Source organism: Salvelinus namaycush, chromosome 23 (assembly GCF_016432855.1).
Source record: "Salvelinus namaycush isolate Seneca chromosome 23, SaNama_1.0, whole genome shotgun sequence".
Classification (NCBI taxonomy): domain Eukaryota; kingdom Metazoa; phylum Chordata; class Actinopteri; order Salmoniformes; family Salmonidae; genus Salvelinus; species Salvelinus namaycush.
In genome coordinates, this window is record NC_052329.1 from 24,156,893 (window position 1) to 24,175,347 (window position 18,455).

Consider the following 18,455-nt stretch of genomic DNA (forward strand, 5'->3'; position numbering starts at 1 on the left):
CTATGTGAGAATGCTCTTAATTGACTACAGCTCAGCGTTCAACACCATTATCAACCCAAGCTCTTCACCAAGCTTAGGACTGGGAATGAACACCTCCCTCTGCAACTGGATCCTGGACTTTCTGAAGGGCAGACCCCAGGTGGTGAGGATAGGCAACATCACCTCCACCACGCTGACCCTTAACACATGGGCCCCACAGGGGTGTGTGCTTAGTCAACCCCTGTACTCCCTGTTCACCCACAACTGTGTGGCCACGCACGACTACAACACCATTATCAAGTTCGCTGTCGACACGACGGTGGTAGGCCTGATCACCGGTGACGATGAGTCAGCCTACAGGAAGGAGGTCAGTGACCTGACAGTGTGGTGCCGGGGCAACAACCTCTCCCTCAACGTCAGCAAGACCAAGGAGCTGATCATGGACTACAGGAAACGGGGAGGGCAAGCACGCCCAGCAGTGGAGCAGGTAGACAGCTTTAAGTTCCTGTGTCCAAATAACTAAGGACTTAAAATGGTCCAAACACACACACACAGTCGTGAAGAAGGCGCGACAGTGCCTCTTCCCTCTCAGGATGTGGAAATAGTTTGGCATAAACATTTCCTGTACATAGTATGTTTACTTAGTGTATTCATTTTCTTTCTAGTAATACATTGTTATTGATTATTGCATTGCTGGCCTTTGAGTTTGCAAGAACGGCATTTCACTGTACTTGTGCATGTGACATTAAAACTAAACTTGAATTCGGGAACTTTGACCTCATATTTTTCAGAGTTCCCAGTTGTCTTGAAAACACCATAAAACTCATGGTATGCTACCTTTTGCCAGCTCATATCTGTGTGAAGCTGGATTCAGTGCTCTCTTTTGCATTAAAACTAAATAACGATCCAGGTTGGATGTGACAGCAGAGATGAGATGGCACTGTCGACCATGCCCCCTGACTTTGAGAAGCTCTGACGCGACATGCATCAAGCACACATCTCATTAGTGGTGGTGAGATAAGAGACATGTCAGACTAATATGCAATTGACTACCCCACATTAAAAGTATGTGATGGTGAAGACAATCATAAATACTGTTAGAATGTTCTTCTTGACTGCCATAGCCACAAATAAAAATGTAAACATTGGCTGTTAATTACATACTTTTTTTTCACATGGTCACAAGAATCTTCAGATATCAAAATAGGGTCGTGGGCCAAAAAAGTATGGGAACCCCTGTACTAACCTCTCACCATTACAATCGGGGCAGCAGGTAGCCTAGTGGTTAGAGCGTTGGGCCAGTAACCCAAAGGTTGGTGGATCAAATCCCCGAGCTGACAAGGTAAAGATCTGTCATTCTGAACAAGGCAGTTAACCCACTGTTCCTAGGCCGTCATTGTAAATAAGAATTTGTTCTTAACTGACTTGCCTAGTTAAATAAAGGTTAAATATGTATTTGTTTTTTAAAACAATAATGTGGAATTTTTGGGGGGGTATAATTTAGTCTAAATTTCTCTCATTATTTACGATTAAATCAGGATTATCTGTATTCATGGTAGCATCCACATTAATGTAGAAGTGTTTAGACACATTCTGTTCTTATTTACAATAAAAGTGACTCCAAAATGACATTACATTATTTACCATTCAATTCTATTGGGCACAAAATAATCTAACAACCAAAGCAAACAGCAAATGTGTGACTCTACAAAACGAGTTTGTAGTCACACGCTTTATGTAATCATTGCGTGCTAGGAATATGGGACCAAATACTAAACTTTGGACTACTTTAATACACTTAAGTGAATTTGTCCAAATACTTTTGGTCCCCTAAAATGGGGGGGGACATTGTAGAAAAAGTGCTGTAATTTCTATATGGTTCATTCGATATGGATGAAAATACCCTCAAATTAGTCTGCATTTTAATCTTATATCCATATAATTTCAAATCCAAAGCGCTGGAGTACAGAACCAAAACAACCAAAATGTGTCACTATCCCAATACTTTGAGCACACTGTACTGGCTAGCACACAATCCGGCAACAAAGAGCAGCATTACCAGTTTCTCTTTGAATAACTTTATTTATGTGCTGACATTCTTGCCACCTTTACCATAAATACCCTGTAAATCAGGGAATAAAACTAGGATGAGGCATGCTACTACCAACACTGAAACCTCTTTAAATTCACAATGAGTAGCAGCATGACTCCACAATTACAGATTTTCATTTCAGTACATTGGTAGTTGTACCTGGGCACATAAATGTTCCATGACAGTATTAGATCAGATGTTTACGAAATAGGCTATTCATTATGCCCAACCGGAAACATGTTAAATCTGATAAAACATGTCTTGAAAAACTGGACATGCAGGTAATACAAGCCATGTTCACTAAACCAGTACAACAAAAGCTTATTGCAGATGATGGGAAAGAAATGGGGAGAGAATGCCCACAATTGCAATCAATACATTTACTTGAAAAATTCTGAGAAGATATTCAGGGTTAAAATGGGCATGGCTTTAGCTCTGTATTCATACCAGTTCTCAAATAAATCAAAGCTTATTTGTCACGTACAGAGATTAGCAGAAGTTAAAGCAGGTGCAGCGAAATGCTTGTGTTTCTAGCTCCAACAGTGCAGTAAATGTCTAACAGTACAATACTAATACACAAATGATTCCAATAAATAATGTTCACACTCAATGCCTTCACTTCAATTAAGTTTAAATATTTGACTATTTAGTGGATATTCTCTCCGCTGACAAAATACAGTAACAATTCACTTATACCATTTTACCAGTCTTTCTAGCACTCCAATTGAGTCAGTAACAACATTTTTAAATCAGATTTCACCCAAAAGCTTGATTTAGCAATTTAACAATATGATTTATATATTTATTCAATATTTACATTAAATAAACAAAATAACCATAAAATCACACATTGTGAATCTATCGTGATTTTTTGTCAAGTCGTGCCATAGTTGCCCAAAGCTCAATTCTTATTCACTGCAAACAGAACACACTGCTAGGCTAGCTCTCTTTTCAAAACAGCACTTTGGTTGTAAAAATAGACTAGATCAGCTGTGGCAATGTGACCAGTGTTAATATGACCCAGTATGTTGGACATCAGTGCTCCACCCAACCACTATCAGGAGGTTTCAATATTCTGATTTTTCCCATCCTGTCTCCCAATAACAAAAAAGCAGTTGTGAGCTCTCGTGCCATTGCCTTACAGATCTTCCAATTATGGAAAGAGTGTTTTAGCCCACAGACTCAATATGGGATACGATGATACTTTAACCTCCTGTGTCTCAGTGATGTTTTTAAAGTACCAAATATAGTTTGCTGGTACAAAGTCAGAAATAGGTAAAGTAAAAGACAAACCAAATTAGAGGGGAGTTAGTTGGCAACAATAATGAAGAGGTTGAGACCACGGCAGTGAGATTTTGGACTTTTTGTTACATTTAAAAACCGGCGAGGCTTGGCGTTCGGCCTTCTGTGTTCTCTCATAGGTTACTGCAGCGGGGAAGCCTTCATTGGGATCATGATTCTGGAGTCCATGTGCTGAATGAGAGGAACTGCAATAGAGATACAAGATCAGAGGAGAGTTCAAAGTATTTAATCTTGTTTTTTCATTTAAAAAAAATGTGCACACTATGTGAAAGTACACTTCATAACAACTGATTTTGCTCACCTGTATAATACACAACCTCATCCCAACCCTCATGTTGCCAAGCTGCGTTCCTTGTGGCTTCTCTGGCCTCAAGGTCTTTGTAAGCTGAAATCAACAATGAAACACTATTATAAAATGAATGTTAGTCTTCTTTTAGAAAAAGAATAACAGCCTTGTCTATAAGATAGCCTAAAAGCCTAGTACGAGACGCTACATGAATGTTAGATCTGTGTGAATGAACGAGACTGGAGGAACGGAGAGAAGAGCGATAGAGCTGGTCTGCCTGGCCTCACCCCAGAGGTGGTGCACCATGTAGAGGTTTCCGATTTGGGAGAAGAACCCTCCCACAGCCTCACTGTTGTGCTGGCGGTAGCCAATAGCTCTGGCCCTTGGGAAAACAACAGGCCAATCAAAACAGTCACAACACTTTCCCACAACCAACGCTTCATCTTCTACACATTGGCTCAAGGCCACCCCATGCAGATTATTTTTTATATCCATTTAACTTTTATTTATACAGTTATACAATTAAGAACATATTATTTGTCATGATGACCTGTCAAAGATGCAAGCACAGCTGCCATCATATACAATTATAATGGGCTACTGTCCATGTGGTGTCTCAACCATTGATGATAATTTGACCAACAAATGTTATTATTCATACGGTTTGATTGAACTTGCTTTAAAACTATCATTCCAGTTTGGCAGAACCGGTTGGCTATACAGACAGTAGCTGCACAGTGCCAGGATTAGTTGGATTGGATGTACTCATGCATCGAGACTGCTAATTGTACGGTGTGGGGCTGGAGAAATGTCATCATTGGCTCTGAACCAGTCCCATTAGTCATCGTATATACAATCATATAAATTACAATCATGTATAGTTATTTTGATTAGCCAAATCATACTGACTTAATTCCCGTTGTCAGCATTTCATGTTGTTTTAACAATGTGGCATGACTCCTCCCCCCCCCCCCCCCCCCAATTATAATGAGTTATTCTGATCAATTACTGAACCAAATAATCAGAGAGAGTATGCACAAATCACAAATTAAACTTATTTTGGCAGACAGGTTTGAAGAATTCAGAACAATGAATTAACATTGAAATATTTAATATTTGTCATAAAGGAACAAAAATGTTTTCAACATAAACCTGAGAGAATGGAATCGTCCAGGCTCATAGGCTCCTGTTGAAAGTAAACAACTAAATTGAATCTGAAAATAGCAAGGACAGCAGTAGAATCTCCCTGTGCACTCTGGGATCTAACAACAGAGTATCAAAATAGCGTCTCTCAGTGGAATAGCTCTTACTAATGAGAAAATGGGGAAGGAAGTTTCAAGCGAAAAATAAACTATATGCTGTAAGTAAAGATGAGAAATTCAAATGTAATCAGGTTGCCTTACCAGTAATTACCCCACTCAATCATGGTGCCAGGCTGAAAAAAGAAAACATGAGAAAAAAAGTTTTTGTATTTGACAGGAATATCAATGTGTGACAATTTCCTCCAAGATTAAAAATGATTCATAATGGCCCTTTCACATGGATTGCAAGATAGACCTACATTTATGAGCATACTGTTTCCATAGAACCTACACAAACTCTCCAATGTTCATGTCAACAATTGCCCACTCTTTGTATCATCTGGTGGTGATTCATATTTATTCAGCAATGTAGCACCATCCTAAACTAAACCCCTAGTAGTGCTATGGTTAATGAGGTTCAGTCACTCAGTACTCACTCGGAGCTGGTAGGACCTGAGCTCGTAGATGTTGGGTCCTTTCCTGGGGATGGGCTCATTCCAGAAGCTGAACTCCAGGAGCAGTTGGTTCCTACGAGACAACAGCATCTTTCCTCTCTCCTCCCGGTACTTCATGAACTCCTGTGTCAACCTCACATCAATAAGCACATCTGATCCCTCACTGTCTATTTAGGGAAGGGTTCATTAGCTGCAGATTATAAGCCAGGGGTTATAGTAGGGCTGGAGCAAAAGCCAGCACACCCAATAGCTCTTCGGGAGGAAGCTTGGCCACCAGGTATAGGAGTTAATGTGACAGGCAACCTCAGACAATACTAGCATATGAAGCTATATTCAAGACTACTATATTTAAAGTGAAGACTTCTAGATGCTGCCGGGGAAGAAATGACAGTCATGGAACATTTTGGTTACCTTGTTCTGCCTGAGTTTGCTCATGACCTCGGTCAGAGCTGGGTAACCTCCTCTATACCGCCACATATGGACTGGAAAAACACACACACCAGCCATTATTTGCAAAGCAATAATACGCATATTCAGAGACATATCCATAATCCTTCTGATAAGTGTAAGGGTATTATTTCAGTAATGCAGTAATGCAAAACCAACAGCCAGGGAACTATTGGCAACATGTGTAGGCTAGGGTTAGGCAACACCAATCACGGTTTTCGATTTTGATTATTTCGGTTGATTGCTGTAACACAGGATAAACAATTCATAAAAGTTCCATGATGGTAGTAGTGACTGTCCATTAATGCTTATCCCTTAATAAACATTTATTGACATGACTTTACTTGAATAAATTATTTCAGTTGTGTATATTACATATGACTTTATTTAATTCCAAGTAAAAATCTCATCTCTATAGTGCTGCTGCCTGTGCTGTCTGACAAAATCACTATTTTGTAGTTCTTCAAAGTAAACAAGGCATACTTTATGACTGCTGAATATCAACTATTAATCACTTAGTTCATGTATTTTTAGGGAGATGCTTCGCGAAGCAACAGCTGCTCTCTATATCCCCTCATGATCACACATTCTCTCTTCTGTGGCAGGCGTAAAAGACTATTATGGTCATTGTAGTTAACTACCACGTTTTATGTACTAAACTATGTACAATATTGGCCTGTTGGAAACTACACCTCCCTACTACATTGCACAGTACAGGCTGGATCTGATTGATCTCTAAAAACCTAACGAAATGGAATTCTAATAATTGAACCAACGTCGGTTAATTAGTTGTTTAAAAAACTAAAAATAACCAACATTTCGGTTAATTGCTCAGCACCAATGTTTGCAGGCTTTTGTTATTATTGCCAGGTAGGTGTAACACCAACTTAATTGAATCATCTCACTAGAAAAATTAGCAAAACTGGTTCAATGAAGCCCATTTCTCCTGAACTAAGTTTTCCTATCCCTGCAGGTGTGTCAATTCTAAGTGAATGTGCAGTTCAACTAGACTAGAAAGTGGAGGAGTGTGTGCTCTACTGCCAGCATTCTTACCAGCCTGGTCCTGCTCTCCATACCAGGTGTTCCAGGTACCCACCAGCTCACAGGGATAGTACTTATCATTATGGATAGATGGCAGGGTCTCCTCACTGTCAAGGGAAAGCAATAACAAACACATATTCTACTAGGGAGCCTAGCGGTTAAGAGCGTTTGGCCAGTAACCGAAAGGTTGCTGGTTCGAATCTCTTGGCCGGCAAGCTGGAAAAACCTGCCGTTCTGCCCTTGAATCTGATTCATAGGGGTTGGGTTAAATGCGGAAGACACATTTTGGTTGAATGCTTTCAGTTCTGCAACTGACTAGGTACCACCTTTCCCCTTCCCCTAATAATAATAATAATAATACTTGTATGATATATAATATGACCGTTATTATGACTATAACAGATTAACTGTTATTGTTGATGCCTGGATGCAATCATTTGATGTTAGCACAGACACCACTGCAGCTTTCTTGTCAGGTTTCTCTTAGGACTTCAACATACACTTCCAAGCTAAATATAAATGTTCTATAACAATTCCCATCCCAAATGTTTAAAATAGGCATTTTGGCTGTGTCTTCTGTGTGTTGTGTCTAAACCAGTTGTGCAGATTCTACGATAAGTAAAAGGTATGACTGAGTCATCTTAAGTATGAGCATAGATAAATTCTTCTACACAGTGTTGTCATGTCAGTATATCAATTGCATCACAGGAATAAAACATTTTGTCTAAACTCTACCCGTATGCAAAAAACACATGAATTTCACATGATCTTATGTGAAGTTAATGTGATCACATGTGAAATGTTCCAAAAACACATGTTTTCACGTGCACAACCCACTGGTGACACCAGCTATGCACTCATAATATCACCACTACTACGTTTTACTTTATATCACACATACTCAACAACCAAATGAAACAATAATTTGGGACGGTACTACCCTCAGTACAGCTACTATTTGAGGGGCTTTAGGTATAAAGGCCTAGACTGAACAAGGTCCATACTACTTACCAAAGCTGGTTGTAGGCATCCAGGCACTCGGCTACTATTTGAGGGGCTTTAGGTATAAAGGCCTAGACTGAACAAGGTCCATACTACTTACCAAAGCTGGTTGTAGGCATCCAGGCACTCGGCTACTATTTGAGGGGCTTTAGGTATAAAGGCCTAGACTGAACAAGGTCCATACTACTTACCAAAGCTGGTTGTAGGCATCCAGGCACTCTGGTTTCACATTATGGACTGTAACAGAACAAGCTCTATTAGACATAGTGCCCTCTGTGTTGGAAGGGGTTAAATTTGTCAAACTTTACATTACAGTCAAGGTCCGTAAGTACAGTGAAACAAGTATTGTAATTACTCATTTCTACATTATACTTACTTCTTACACTATAGTTATTACAAAGCACTCAATTCTAAAATATAAAAAGTAATTTGGAATTGAAGTAAACAAGTTACAGTAAAGCACAACTTACACTGGATTTTGTAGAGGTTGCTTTCCTCATTCTTGGTAAGCAAGTGGGAGTGGGCATCCTTTCTGGGATCTACTTTACGCACAAATAGTGACTTGAACCAGCTATCTTCACGATTCCTATGGTTTGATGCTGACAACCCCCTGGAGAAAGAAATACAGATGGTAGTGTTAATACACATGTGAACGGAGACATCTTATGAAGTTAGTGACTCATCTATTCCTGCAGCAAAGGATTTCACTGCTGAGTAGTGAGCTGAAGTCAGATCTGCCCATGCAGAATAATAACAGTAACACATGCACTGTATGATGTTGTTGCCTAAGCTACCTACACACAATGTTTGAGAAAATGCACACTGGTCTCCTACATGCAGTACCAGTTCTTGCATGTCCCTGGCTGTTTCCGAAGTAAACAATAAGCAGTGACAGTTACAGCTAGCCACAGAATACCCCTGCTGCATAAGTATTAAAATACAAATGATATATCATTGGCTAATGTTGACGTTATAAGGTAAAGAAATGCCGATGTAGTAACATACTAATGTCATGCAAAATACAGTAAGCTACACTATATATACAAAAGAATGTGGACACCCTTTCAAATGAGTGGATTCGGCTATTTCAGCCACACCCGTTGCTAACAGGTGTATACAATCGAGCACACAGCCATGCAATCTCCATAGACAAACATTAGCAGTAGAATGGCCTTACTGAAGAGCTCAGTGACTTTCAACGTGGCACCATCAGTCAGTTCATCAAATTTCTTCCCTGCTAGAGCTGCCCTGGTCAACTGTAAGTGCTGTTATTGTGAAGTGGAAACGTCTAGGAGCAACAACGCGAAGTGTTAGGCCACACAAGCTCACAGAACAGGACCGTCGAGTGCTGAAGCGAGTATAAATCGTCTGTCCTCGGTTGCAACACTCAAAACCAAGTTCCAAACTGACTCTGGAAGCAACGTCTGCACAAGAACTGTACGTCGGGAGCGTCATGAAATGGGTTTCCATGGCCGAGCAGCCACACACAAGCCTAAGATCACCATGCGCAATGCAAAGCGTGTAAAGCTCGCCGCCATTGGACTCTGGAGCAGTGGAAACGCGTTCTCTGGAGTGATGAATCACACTTCACCATCTGGCAGTCTGACGGACTAATCTTGGTTTGGCGGATGCCAGGAGAACGCTACCTGCCCCAATGCATAGTGCAAACTGTAAAGTTTGGTGGAGGAGGAATAATGGTCTGGAGCTGCTTTTTTTTCATGGTTCGGGTTAGGCCCCTTAGTTCCGCTTTAGGGAAATCTTAACGCTATAGTTAACAACATTCTAGACAATTCTATGCTTCCAACTTTGTGGCAACAGTTTGGGGAAGGCTCTTTCCTGTTTCAGCATGACAATGTCCCAGTGCGCAAAGCGAGGTTCATACAGAAATGGGTTGTCGAGATCGGTGTGGAAGAATTTGACTGGCCTGCACAGAGCCCTGACCTCAACTCCATCGAACACCTTTGGGATGAATTGGAACGCCGACTGCGAGTCAGTACTAAATCGCCCAACATTAGTGCTCAACCTCACTAATGCTCTTGTGGCTGAATGTAAGTCCCCACAGCAATTTTCCAACATCTAGTGAAAAAACATCCCAGAAGAGTAGAGGCTGTTATAGCAGTAAAGGGGGGACAAACTCCATATTAATGGAACGAGATGTTAGAGCAGGTGTCCACAAACTTTTGGTAATGTAGTGTTTATCCACAACAGTAGCCCTAGCTTTATAATAATGACCTTGAGCAAGTGTAATAATAATTCCCTATTAGACAGACAAGTACACTAGTAACTGGATATGCTGTGTATTAACTTTAACAGTTTAACCATTTTAGAATAGCTCAAATTAGAAGTTGCACTAATTTGTAGTTGATAAAATCGACTACAGGCCAATAGTTGACTGGCTAGCTATTTATGTTAGCTTGCTAACAGTCACTTTTTCAGGTTCACTCCTGCACACTTGCAGCATAGACGAGTCAGTAGGAACCTATATTCTCAAAAATCGTCAATGAAACAAAAGTCAGAACCCCAACGCTTTAAACGTGCAAAGTAATAATAGTCACACCTGCTTAAAACGAAGATCTGTCCTGTCGACTGGGCCGTGTTTTTAGCCTGATTCAGGCCATTGCCAAATCTCTGAAGGACTCGGGTCGCCATTTTCCATTGATAACACTGGAGCGTATTCATTACGCTGATTCGGTTGCAAAACGTTTCTTAAACGGAAGCAAACGGGGAGGGACGTACCCGAATTTGTTCAAAAGAAACTCTCGTTTTACTCTGTTTGCTTCCGTTTGGTTCTTAAACGATAAACGGTTTCCGTAATGAATACACCCCTGTCCTCTTTGCAAAAACAAAGTGGAGTCTGTGAGTCTACAATGTAGCCACCAGGTGGTAGTAAAATACCAACAAATTAATGGTGTGAACAGTGGAGGACCACTTGTCCTCGGTACTAGTTTTGTTAGTTTTTCCATAGAACCATGAAAAGGAGCATGATGTGTGTGTTCCTCTTCTTTGCAGACTTCACTTCTTTTTTGTGTTGCTTGACTGAATATTTCTACCTTCTTTTCTATGATTGGGGATATATTGAAGACTTTATTAATGCAATCTAACATATTTGATGACATGCCTGTTCTAAATTCCCGTGCCTCCAAGACAGTTTACATCAGTTGACGGGAATGACGTTCTCTACATGTCAAACTCAAGGCAAGCACACTGGATCCAGAACAACCTCTGGCTAAAACCAGAGATGAAGCTATGGAGCCAGATAGCTGCCAAAAGGTTGAAGGTACGTATCATTAGGATCGCAAGAAAAGCCATGCGTGAAACATAAACGTGAAATTTCATCTGTGAGCATGCAAACACCATGTTATGATTACAGACTAACATTTTAGGCTTAAACAAATCTTGTGTTGCAATTCTGACATGCAATAATACCTTTCAGAGTTTTGGCAGTTTCATCTCACCAACAACAAAAAAAACGTACACCACACTGCCTGTGAGGAGTGCTACACGAACAAGCCTAACACAGTATAAAACAAACGGAAGTCAGCGAAACCGGAAAGAGGTGTCCTGCAAGTTTGAAGTTATAAGTCTCAATTCTCTATTACTCCTCAATTGAGTTTACTTCACATTTAGGTAGCTAATGTAATGTATTTGTTTGCCAGCGCAAGTCTAGACAGCACTAGCTGTATTATGCCTACAACAGTGACGTTTCAGTTTGCTAGGTGTACATAGAATAATATATGTTTGGTAAATCTACAAATTATGTATGACCACTGGAGTCTTTGCTACTCAAAATGTTTTTGTATAGAATATTTGACATTTATTGAATCACTCAAAATCTTGCCAAAGCATATTCTGTAGGAGGGGTTAATATGAATTTAAAATAATTTGACATGATTTATTTGAATCGTGTCATGAACATATGGACTTTGAAAGGAACAAGGGAAAGGTTAAATGTAGTCTAAGTCTGGCATAAGTTTATTGCCACACTTTACAATAACTCTGTTAGCTGTGGTCTTAGGTAGTCTCCGTATGGGCTATTCCCTCCAGCACGACACTGCTGCCCAGTTGAAGAGCTTGTGATCTCCATGCAGCACCATGCGTCTTCAGAAAAGCACCCCTCAGCCTCAGAAGATCCCCTTCTGGAGGCATGCAGTCATAGAATCATTATACCCTAATGTAGGCTTATTTGCTTACTAGCCAAATAAAGTGCAGAGCATGCATGATGTGTGCAACTCATCATTCAAACTTATTTTATAATTTAATTCATCCTTCATTCAGTTCAGTCAGTCAGTATGTCATCCATTCTGTCATTTGTCTGAGTTGCAATAGGAACTAAATAAAAGAGAACAGAACAGTCATTCATTTGTTTATTGAAATCCATGTGTGTATTCAAAATTATTTAAATTCTCCAAAGTTCTTTAGCCTATTATTTAAATAATTCAATGTTTAATTTAGACCTATCCAAATAAAAAAACTAGGCCTTCAACTTGTAGACATTGCAATTTAGGCTATAATTGTGGCTACTGGTGTCTTGTGGAATAATTTCAGAACTCTATTTGTGTTTTATAACTGTTTTCATATAGGGCTCCCCTTAAAAGAGACCCTAGCTCACAGGCCTCTAAATATAGCCTCTAAATACATGTTTAACAAAATAGTTTAAGAAGTACATGCAGTGGCTGATAGGGAAAACAGTACTGGCAATAAGAGTAGGCTATAGATAGTCTTGACCATTTAGGAAACCCTTGGCTAATTCGCTCAGGACAGGCTATAGCCAAGACTTAATCAATATTTTGTTTTGTCTCATTTATTGATAACGATATAGCCTCAGTGTGATGGGGTTTTGCAACGCAAATGGCTATAACAAGTCTACATACAGAGTGGAATTCGCAAATACAATAGTCAAAATGCCTAATATAAGGCCTACAGTACAGCCCGTCTTCCCAAATACTGGAAAAAGTGATTTATTAGGTTACATGATCACCACAGTAGCCCCACACGGCTATACAAATAAATTGTGCAATTATATGGCCATTAAATAACACACAACAGCATGGGATATTTAGATAGTGGAATAGGCCTAGCCTAAATTATATTATAATTACTTTCTATTTTGCAGATTAGGCGGTTATTCTAGACAAGGCTCTTCTGTGTGTAGTATAGGCCTAAGCCTAGATGGTGTAGTGAAGGCCTAAGCCTATACTACACCATCTACTGATATAACGTCGTTATTTAATGCAGTTCTAAAACAAGTTCTAGACTTGTATTTTAGAAATGAAACCAGAAGCTGCAAAGCAACTCTAATGTCTGGTCTAGAGTTGCTTGATTGACTAGTTAACTTCGACTACCTACGTTCGGTTCATGTCCTTTGCAGATGCCACATTCCTGACAAAAGTTTGTACATATAAAAAGATCTGTAACCGAGTAAAGGGAGATGTAAAGTAAGAATTGAACGTGTAAATGCTTTTCTTACGATCCTAACAATTTACCTATGGATTTTCTTACCATCCTAACGATACGTACGTTCAACCTTTTGGCAGCTATCTGGCTCCATAGGAAGAGGCGAAGGAATAGGGGTAACTGGGCCCAAAATCTGTCTTCTCCAACAGATAGCGTTTTTTAGTTTACCAATCCAGGAATTGTTGTATGGAGGTCAATGAGAGTGTCGAATTTGGTTAACAAAAAAGTAATGGCTATTTGTTACGGGTGGCTTATTTTCTCAAATAGAAGTTTCATAATGCTTTGGTTGTTACGAGTGTACCGATAGAAGTAGGACACGTGACATCCCGGCAACTTTGAGGAAAACACTTTATATCGAAGTTGTGCCTGTTCACACACGTTTCTTCCCTCCCATTGACTAGAATGGTTCCACCTGATCTTACCTCCTCCTGACTACCTTCCATTTTTGATGACATTTATTTTCATTGTTAGAACGGCCACTTGATGATCTGGTCAATATAATGGATAATCTGTGCTAAAAAACAAATAAAAACTATAGATGTGAGCTGGCCAGTCCCCCCTTGACAAGTAAGCCAGATGCCATACCCACCCATTGTAACAACTTGAATGAACTTTCCCGCTACTCACTCAACATCATGCGACTGACCTACAGTTGAACGCCCACATCAAACCGAATAAATGTTCCTGAATTTTTTTTTATGGAGAGAGCGTGTGCTAATAGAAAAGGGGACTGGACCGGTTTGAACAAATTTTCAAACCTTATGAAGACAACAATTTGGTAAGTTTTATAGGCTAGGTAGCTGACTTTGCAACTTGTCCCAAGATAGCCGCGCAACTAGCCAGCTACCCAGCACAAGCCACATCACTGGGGATGTGGTTGCTAGAATAGCTTAGAGCAACCCAGGGACCCAATGTCTTGTCTTATCAGGTGAATAATAATGGCAAGGAGAAGTAACTAACATTTTAAAATGAATAGAATTGGTAGATAGTTTTTCATTATTTTGGCCTCCCCACATTACAATTAGAAGAGAAAGTGTAAACTGAATTCTAACATAACCTATTAGCCAGAAAGGTAACTCCAAACACATTTTCGCTAATAGCAGCTGTTTAGCTGGTTAATCAAAGGTTGGCAAAAATGTATGTCCAAGTCAAGAAAGTTTACCAAAAGCCAGCGGCACTTACCGTGACTGGTCTGCGGGCCCCAGGTTGATATCCCTGAACTAGAGAGACTCACTGGCTACATACATTTTGATATGGCTGAAATATAATTTCCCCTGACACTTTAACTAGTTATTTGAATTTTCTCAATCATTGCAACTATATACACAGTACCAGTCAAAAGTTTGGACACACCTACTCATTCAAGTTTTTATTTTACTTTTACTATTTCTTACGTTGTGAAGACATCAAAACAACGAAATAACACACATGGAATCATGTAGTAACTAAAAAAGTTAAACAAGTCAGAATATATGTTATATTTGAGATTCTTCAAAGTAGGCACCCTTGGCCTTGATGACAGCTTTGCACACTCTTGGCATTCTCTCAACCAGCTTTACCTGGAATGTTTTTCCAACCGTCTTGAAGGAGTTCCCACATATGCTGAGCACTTGTTGGCTGCTTTTCCTTCACTCTGCAGTCCAACTCATCCCAAACCATCTCAATTGGGTTAAGGTTGTGAAGACCAGGTCATCTGATGCAGCAGTCCATCACTCTCCTTCTTGGTCAAATAGCCCTTACACAGCGCGGAGGTGTGTTGGGTCATTGTCCTGTTGAAAAACAAATGATAGTCCCACTAAGCGCAAACCAGATGGGATGTCGTATCGCTACAGAATGCTGTGGTAGCCATGCTGGTTAATTGTGCCTTGAATTCTAAATAAATCACAGACCCTGGTCACCAGAAAAGCACCATCACACCTCCTCCTCCATGCTTCACGGTGGGAACCGCACATGCAGAGATCATCCGTTCACCTACTCTGCGTCTCACAAAAACACGGCGGTTGGAACCAAAATTCTCAAATTTGGACTCATCAGACCAAAGGACAGATTTCCACCAGTCTAATGTCCATTGATCAAGTTTCTTGGCTCAAGCATGTCTCTTCTTCTTATTGGTGTCCTTTAGTAATGGTTTCTTTGCAGCAATTCGACCATGAAGGCCTGATTCACGCAGTCTCCTCTGAACAGTTGATGTTGAGATGTGTCTGTTACTTGAACTCTGTCAAGCATTTATTTGGGCTGCAATCCTCTGCAGCAGAGGTAACTCTGGGTCTTCCTTTCCTGTGGCGGTCCTCATGAGAGCCAGTTTCATCATAGCGCTTGATTGTTTTTGCGACTGCACATGAATAAACTTTCAAAGTTCTTCAAATTTTTCATATTGACTGACCTTCATTTCTTAATTAATGATCAAACCCTTTTTTTCAATTTCCGCCTAAAATGGCATACCCAAATCAAACTGCCTGTACCTCAAGACCTGAAGCAAGAATATGCATATTCTTCATACCATTTGAAAGGAAACACTTTGAAGTTTGAGGAATTGTGAAATTAATGTAGGAGAATATAACACATTAGATCTGGTAAAAGATTATACAAATAAAAAAACATGCGTTGAACATTTGTTTTTCTCATAATCTTTGAAATACAAGAGAAATGCCACACATTGAGATAGGACTCAAGGTGTAATTTAGATGTTGTCCACAAGATGACAGCAGTGTGTGTGCAAAGTTTTATACTGATCCAGTGAAGAATTACATTACTACACAATATTTTGTATCAAGTCTGCCAGGAGTTTGCCCAAATATGCCGAATTGGTCAATTTCTACATTTTCAAGTACATAACTATAGAGAACATACAAAAATGCAATGGTCAAATTTTTGGGGCGGTTTACACACTCCCAGGAATGTCATACATGATGGATCATTAGCTTCCATACAGAAAAGACACTAACCTTCACACATCTAGATGGCGGAGCGGGGTGGGTGTGGAGCCAGAGACAGCAATGAGGTCAAACTGTAGAACCGAGTTGCTACATTTGAATATTTTTTATAATTTTTTTTCAAACAAAACTTCACTATATTTTATCTCTGGGACCCTCAGGATGACAAATCAGAGCAAGATTACTGCATGTACGTACATTATTTACCTTCAGAGGTGAATGTATCAAACCCGTTGCCGTGATAAAAGTGTTTTGTTGTTGTGCACTATCCTCAAACAATAGCATGGTATTTTCTTGCTGTAATAGCTACTGTAAATTTGACACTGAAGTTAGATTAACAAGAATTTAAGCTTTCTGCCCATATAAGACATGTCTATGTCCCGGAATTGGCTGATGTTTACAACATCATTCTAGTCACATTATCGCATATTGAGCAACAACTGTTCTGGTTTAGGGACACCGATCCCGTAAAAGTAATGATGGACTGTCGTTTCTCTTTGCTTATTTGAGCTGTTCTTGCCATAATATGGACTTGGTCTTTTACCAAATAGGGCTATATTCTGTATACCACCCCTACCTTGTCACAACACAACTGATTGGCTCAAACGCATTAAGAAGGAAATAAATTTACTTTTAACAAGGCACACCTGTTAATTGAAATGCATTCCAGGTGACTACCTCATGAAGCTGGTTGAGAGAATGCCAAGCGTGTGCACAGCTGTCATCAAGGCAAAGGGTGGTTACTTTTTTATTTACATGATTCCATATGTGTTATTTCATAGTTTGATGTCTTCACTATTATTCCACAATGTAGAAAATAGTAAAAATAAAGAAAAACCCTTGAATGAGTAGGTGTGTCCAAACTATTGACTGTTACTGTATGTATGCTGCGTAACCACACTGACAGTACACAGACAACTCTCCCTGCAAATCACAAGTTTGGGTAGGCGGGGCTTAAATTGAGAGCAACATGACAGAGAGGACACAATGCGGACGCAGATAGCTAGACCCAAGACACTAGGCCCAAGATGATCTTCTTAAAGTATTTCTGGCTAGGATAATTATAGCCACAGCCAGTCAGCGGTTGAAAGCTTGTTACGCTAAAGTTAGCTGTCACGGTACATGCGAAATACACTCATTTAAAATATCCTTTCTGAGCTCCATTTAGCTAGATACCAATTTTGTGTCCAGTGAGGATGTTTATGCCAGGGCACAAATGAATAAGGCTCTGGATGTATTTCCTGCGCATCTATTTCCGCCTAACCCAACCAAAGCTTTTACCAGACGTGTATGCTGGAACACTGTTAATGTAGGAGGCAAGTTGTCTGCCTAGGGATACTATGTTTGTCCCAGTCGAATTTTTGGGAAACATGCATTAACTTCTTATCAAAGCTACCTCAACTGTGTAGTGAACAGTTTTGACTCCTGAACATAAAAAAACGATATTCTGGTTATTTTGAACGAGTCGCAGCCTTTTATGGTCACTTGGTGTGTGGAATTAACAGAAGAAATGGGAGGTGTTTGTGTCCAGGCGTTCTAGCGGTTGTAATTCTTGGCACATAGCACCAGTGGCCTCAATCATGGTCCTGACAGGGGCCAAAGGCAGCTCACAGTTGGGAATGAGGGCCCACCGAGCCCTCCCAAAACATGGAGGCCTCTCTGCAAGCCTGGGAACAGTTAGGCCTAGGCTGCCTCTTTCTCTGAGTGGAATATGTTTTCAGTATTCAGTGACATGCTTTTCAATGCAATAAAAATAACACCAAAATAGAACACAAAAATAAAAAATATTTAATTTGGATAAAAATTAGTCCAGTTTGTATTTCTTCTACCATTCATGGTATGGTGGATAGTAATGATCTATTATCACCTTTTTAAATATCTATTGTTTTGCACGGCACTGTGGGAGAAATGCAAAACAGACCCTGTAGTCTGACTGTGAATTGTTTTAGGAAACTGGATCACAAGTTGGCTTCTCCCACCTCGTGGTTGCTTTCAAGTTCACTCTGGCCTTGGTACTCACAGTAGATCTTAGCTGATGGTTGTGTTTTCAAATCTCACGACTGAATGCCGCAAATGATGGAAAACTCTGTGTGATTCAACTTTACAATGCCAAGAGGAAATGAGCAATGGTTTGTCTGTTAAGACTGTTTACAGAACATGGAA

General features: G+C 40.0%; 1 protein-coding gene across 1 annotated transcript; it reads right to left on the bottom strand.

Annotated features, from left to right (window-relative positions):
• Positions 1-2,041: 2,041 nt before the first annotated feature.
• Positions 2,042-10,708, bottom strand: LOC120018219 (protein NipSnap homolog 2-like). The gene is made up of 10 exons (XM_038961295.1): positions 10,463-10,708; positions 8,376-8,515; positions 8,097-8,142; positions 6,916-7,010; positions 5,827-5,897; positions 5,398-5,538; positions 5,063-5,094; positions 3,947-4,041; positions 3,675-3,758; positions 2,042-3,558 (listed from the first exon to the last, which is right to left on the bottom strand). Exons 1-10 carry the CDS (start codon positions 10,582-10,584, stop codon positions 3,494-3,496), a joined length of 891 nt encoding a protein of 296 aa, XP_038817223.1. The 5' UTR covers positions 10,585-10,708; the 3' UTR covers positions 2,042-3,493.
• Positions 10,709-18,455: the final 7,747 nt, after the last annotated feature.

What these genes read in the sequence shown, in the direction of transcription:
- LOC120018219 (XM_038961295.1), bottom strand. Translation starts at nt 10,584, where the DNA reads ATGAATACGCTCCAGTGTTATCAATGGAAAATGGCGACCCGAGTCCTT. An exon ending in CAACCTCTACAAAATCCAGT is followed by an intron (nt 8,143 to 8,375) that starts GTAAGTTGTGCT and finishes GTTCTGTTACAG; the next exon opens with TCCATAATGTGAAACCAGAG. An exon ending in GCAAACTCAGGCAGAACAAG is followed by an intron (nt 5,539 to 5,826) that starts GTAACCAAAATG and finishes AGGTTGACACAG; the next exon opens with GAGTTCATGAAGTACCGGGA.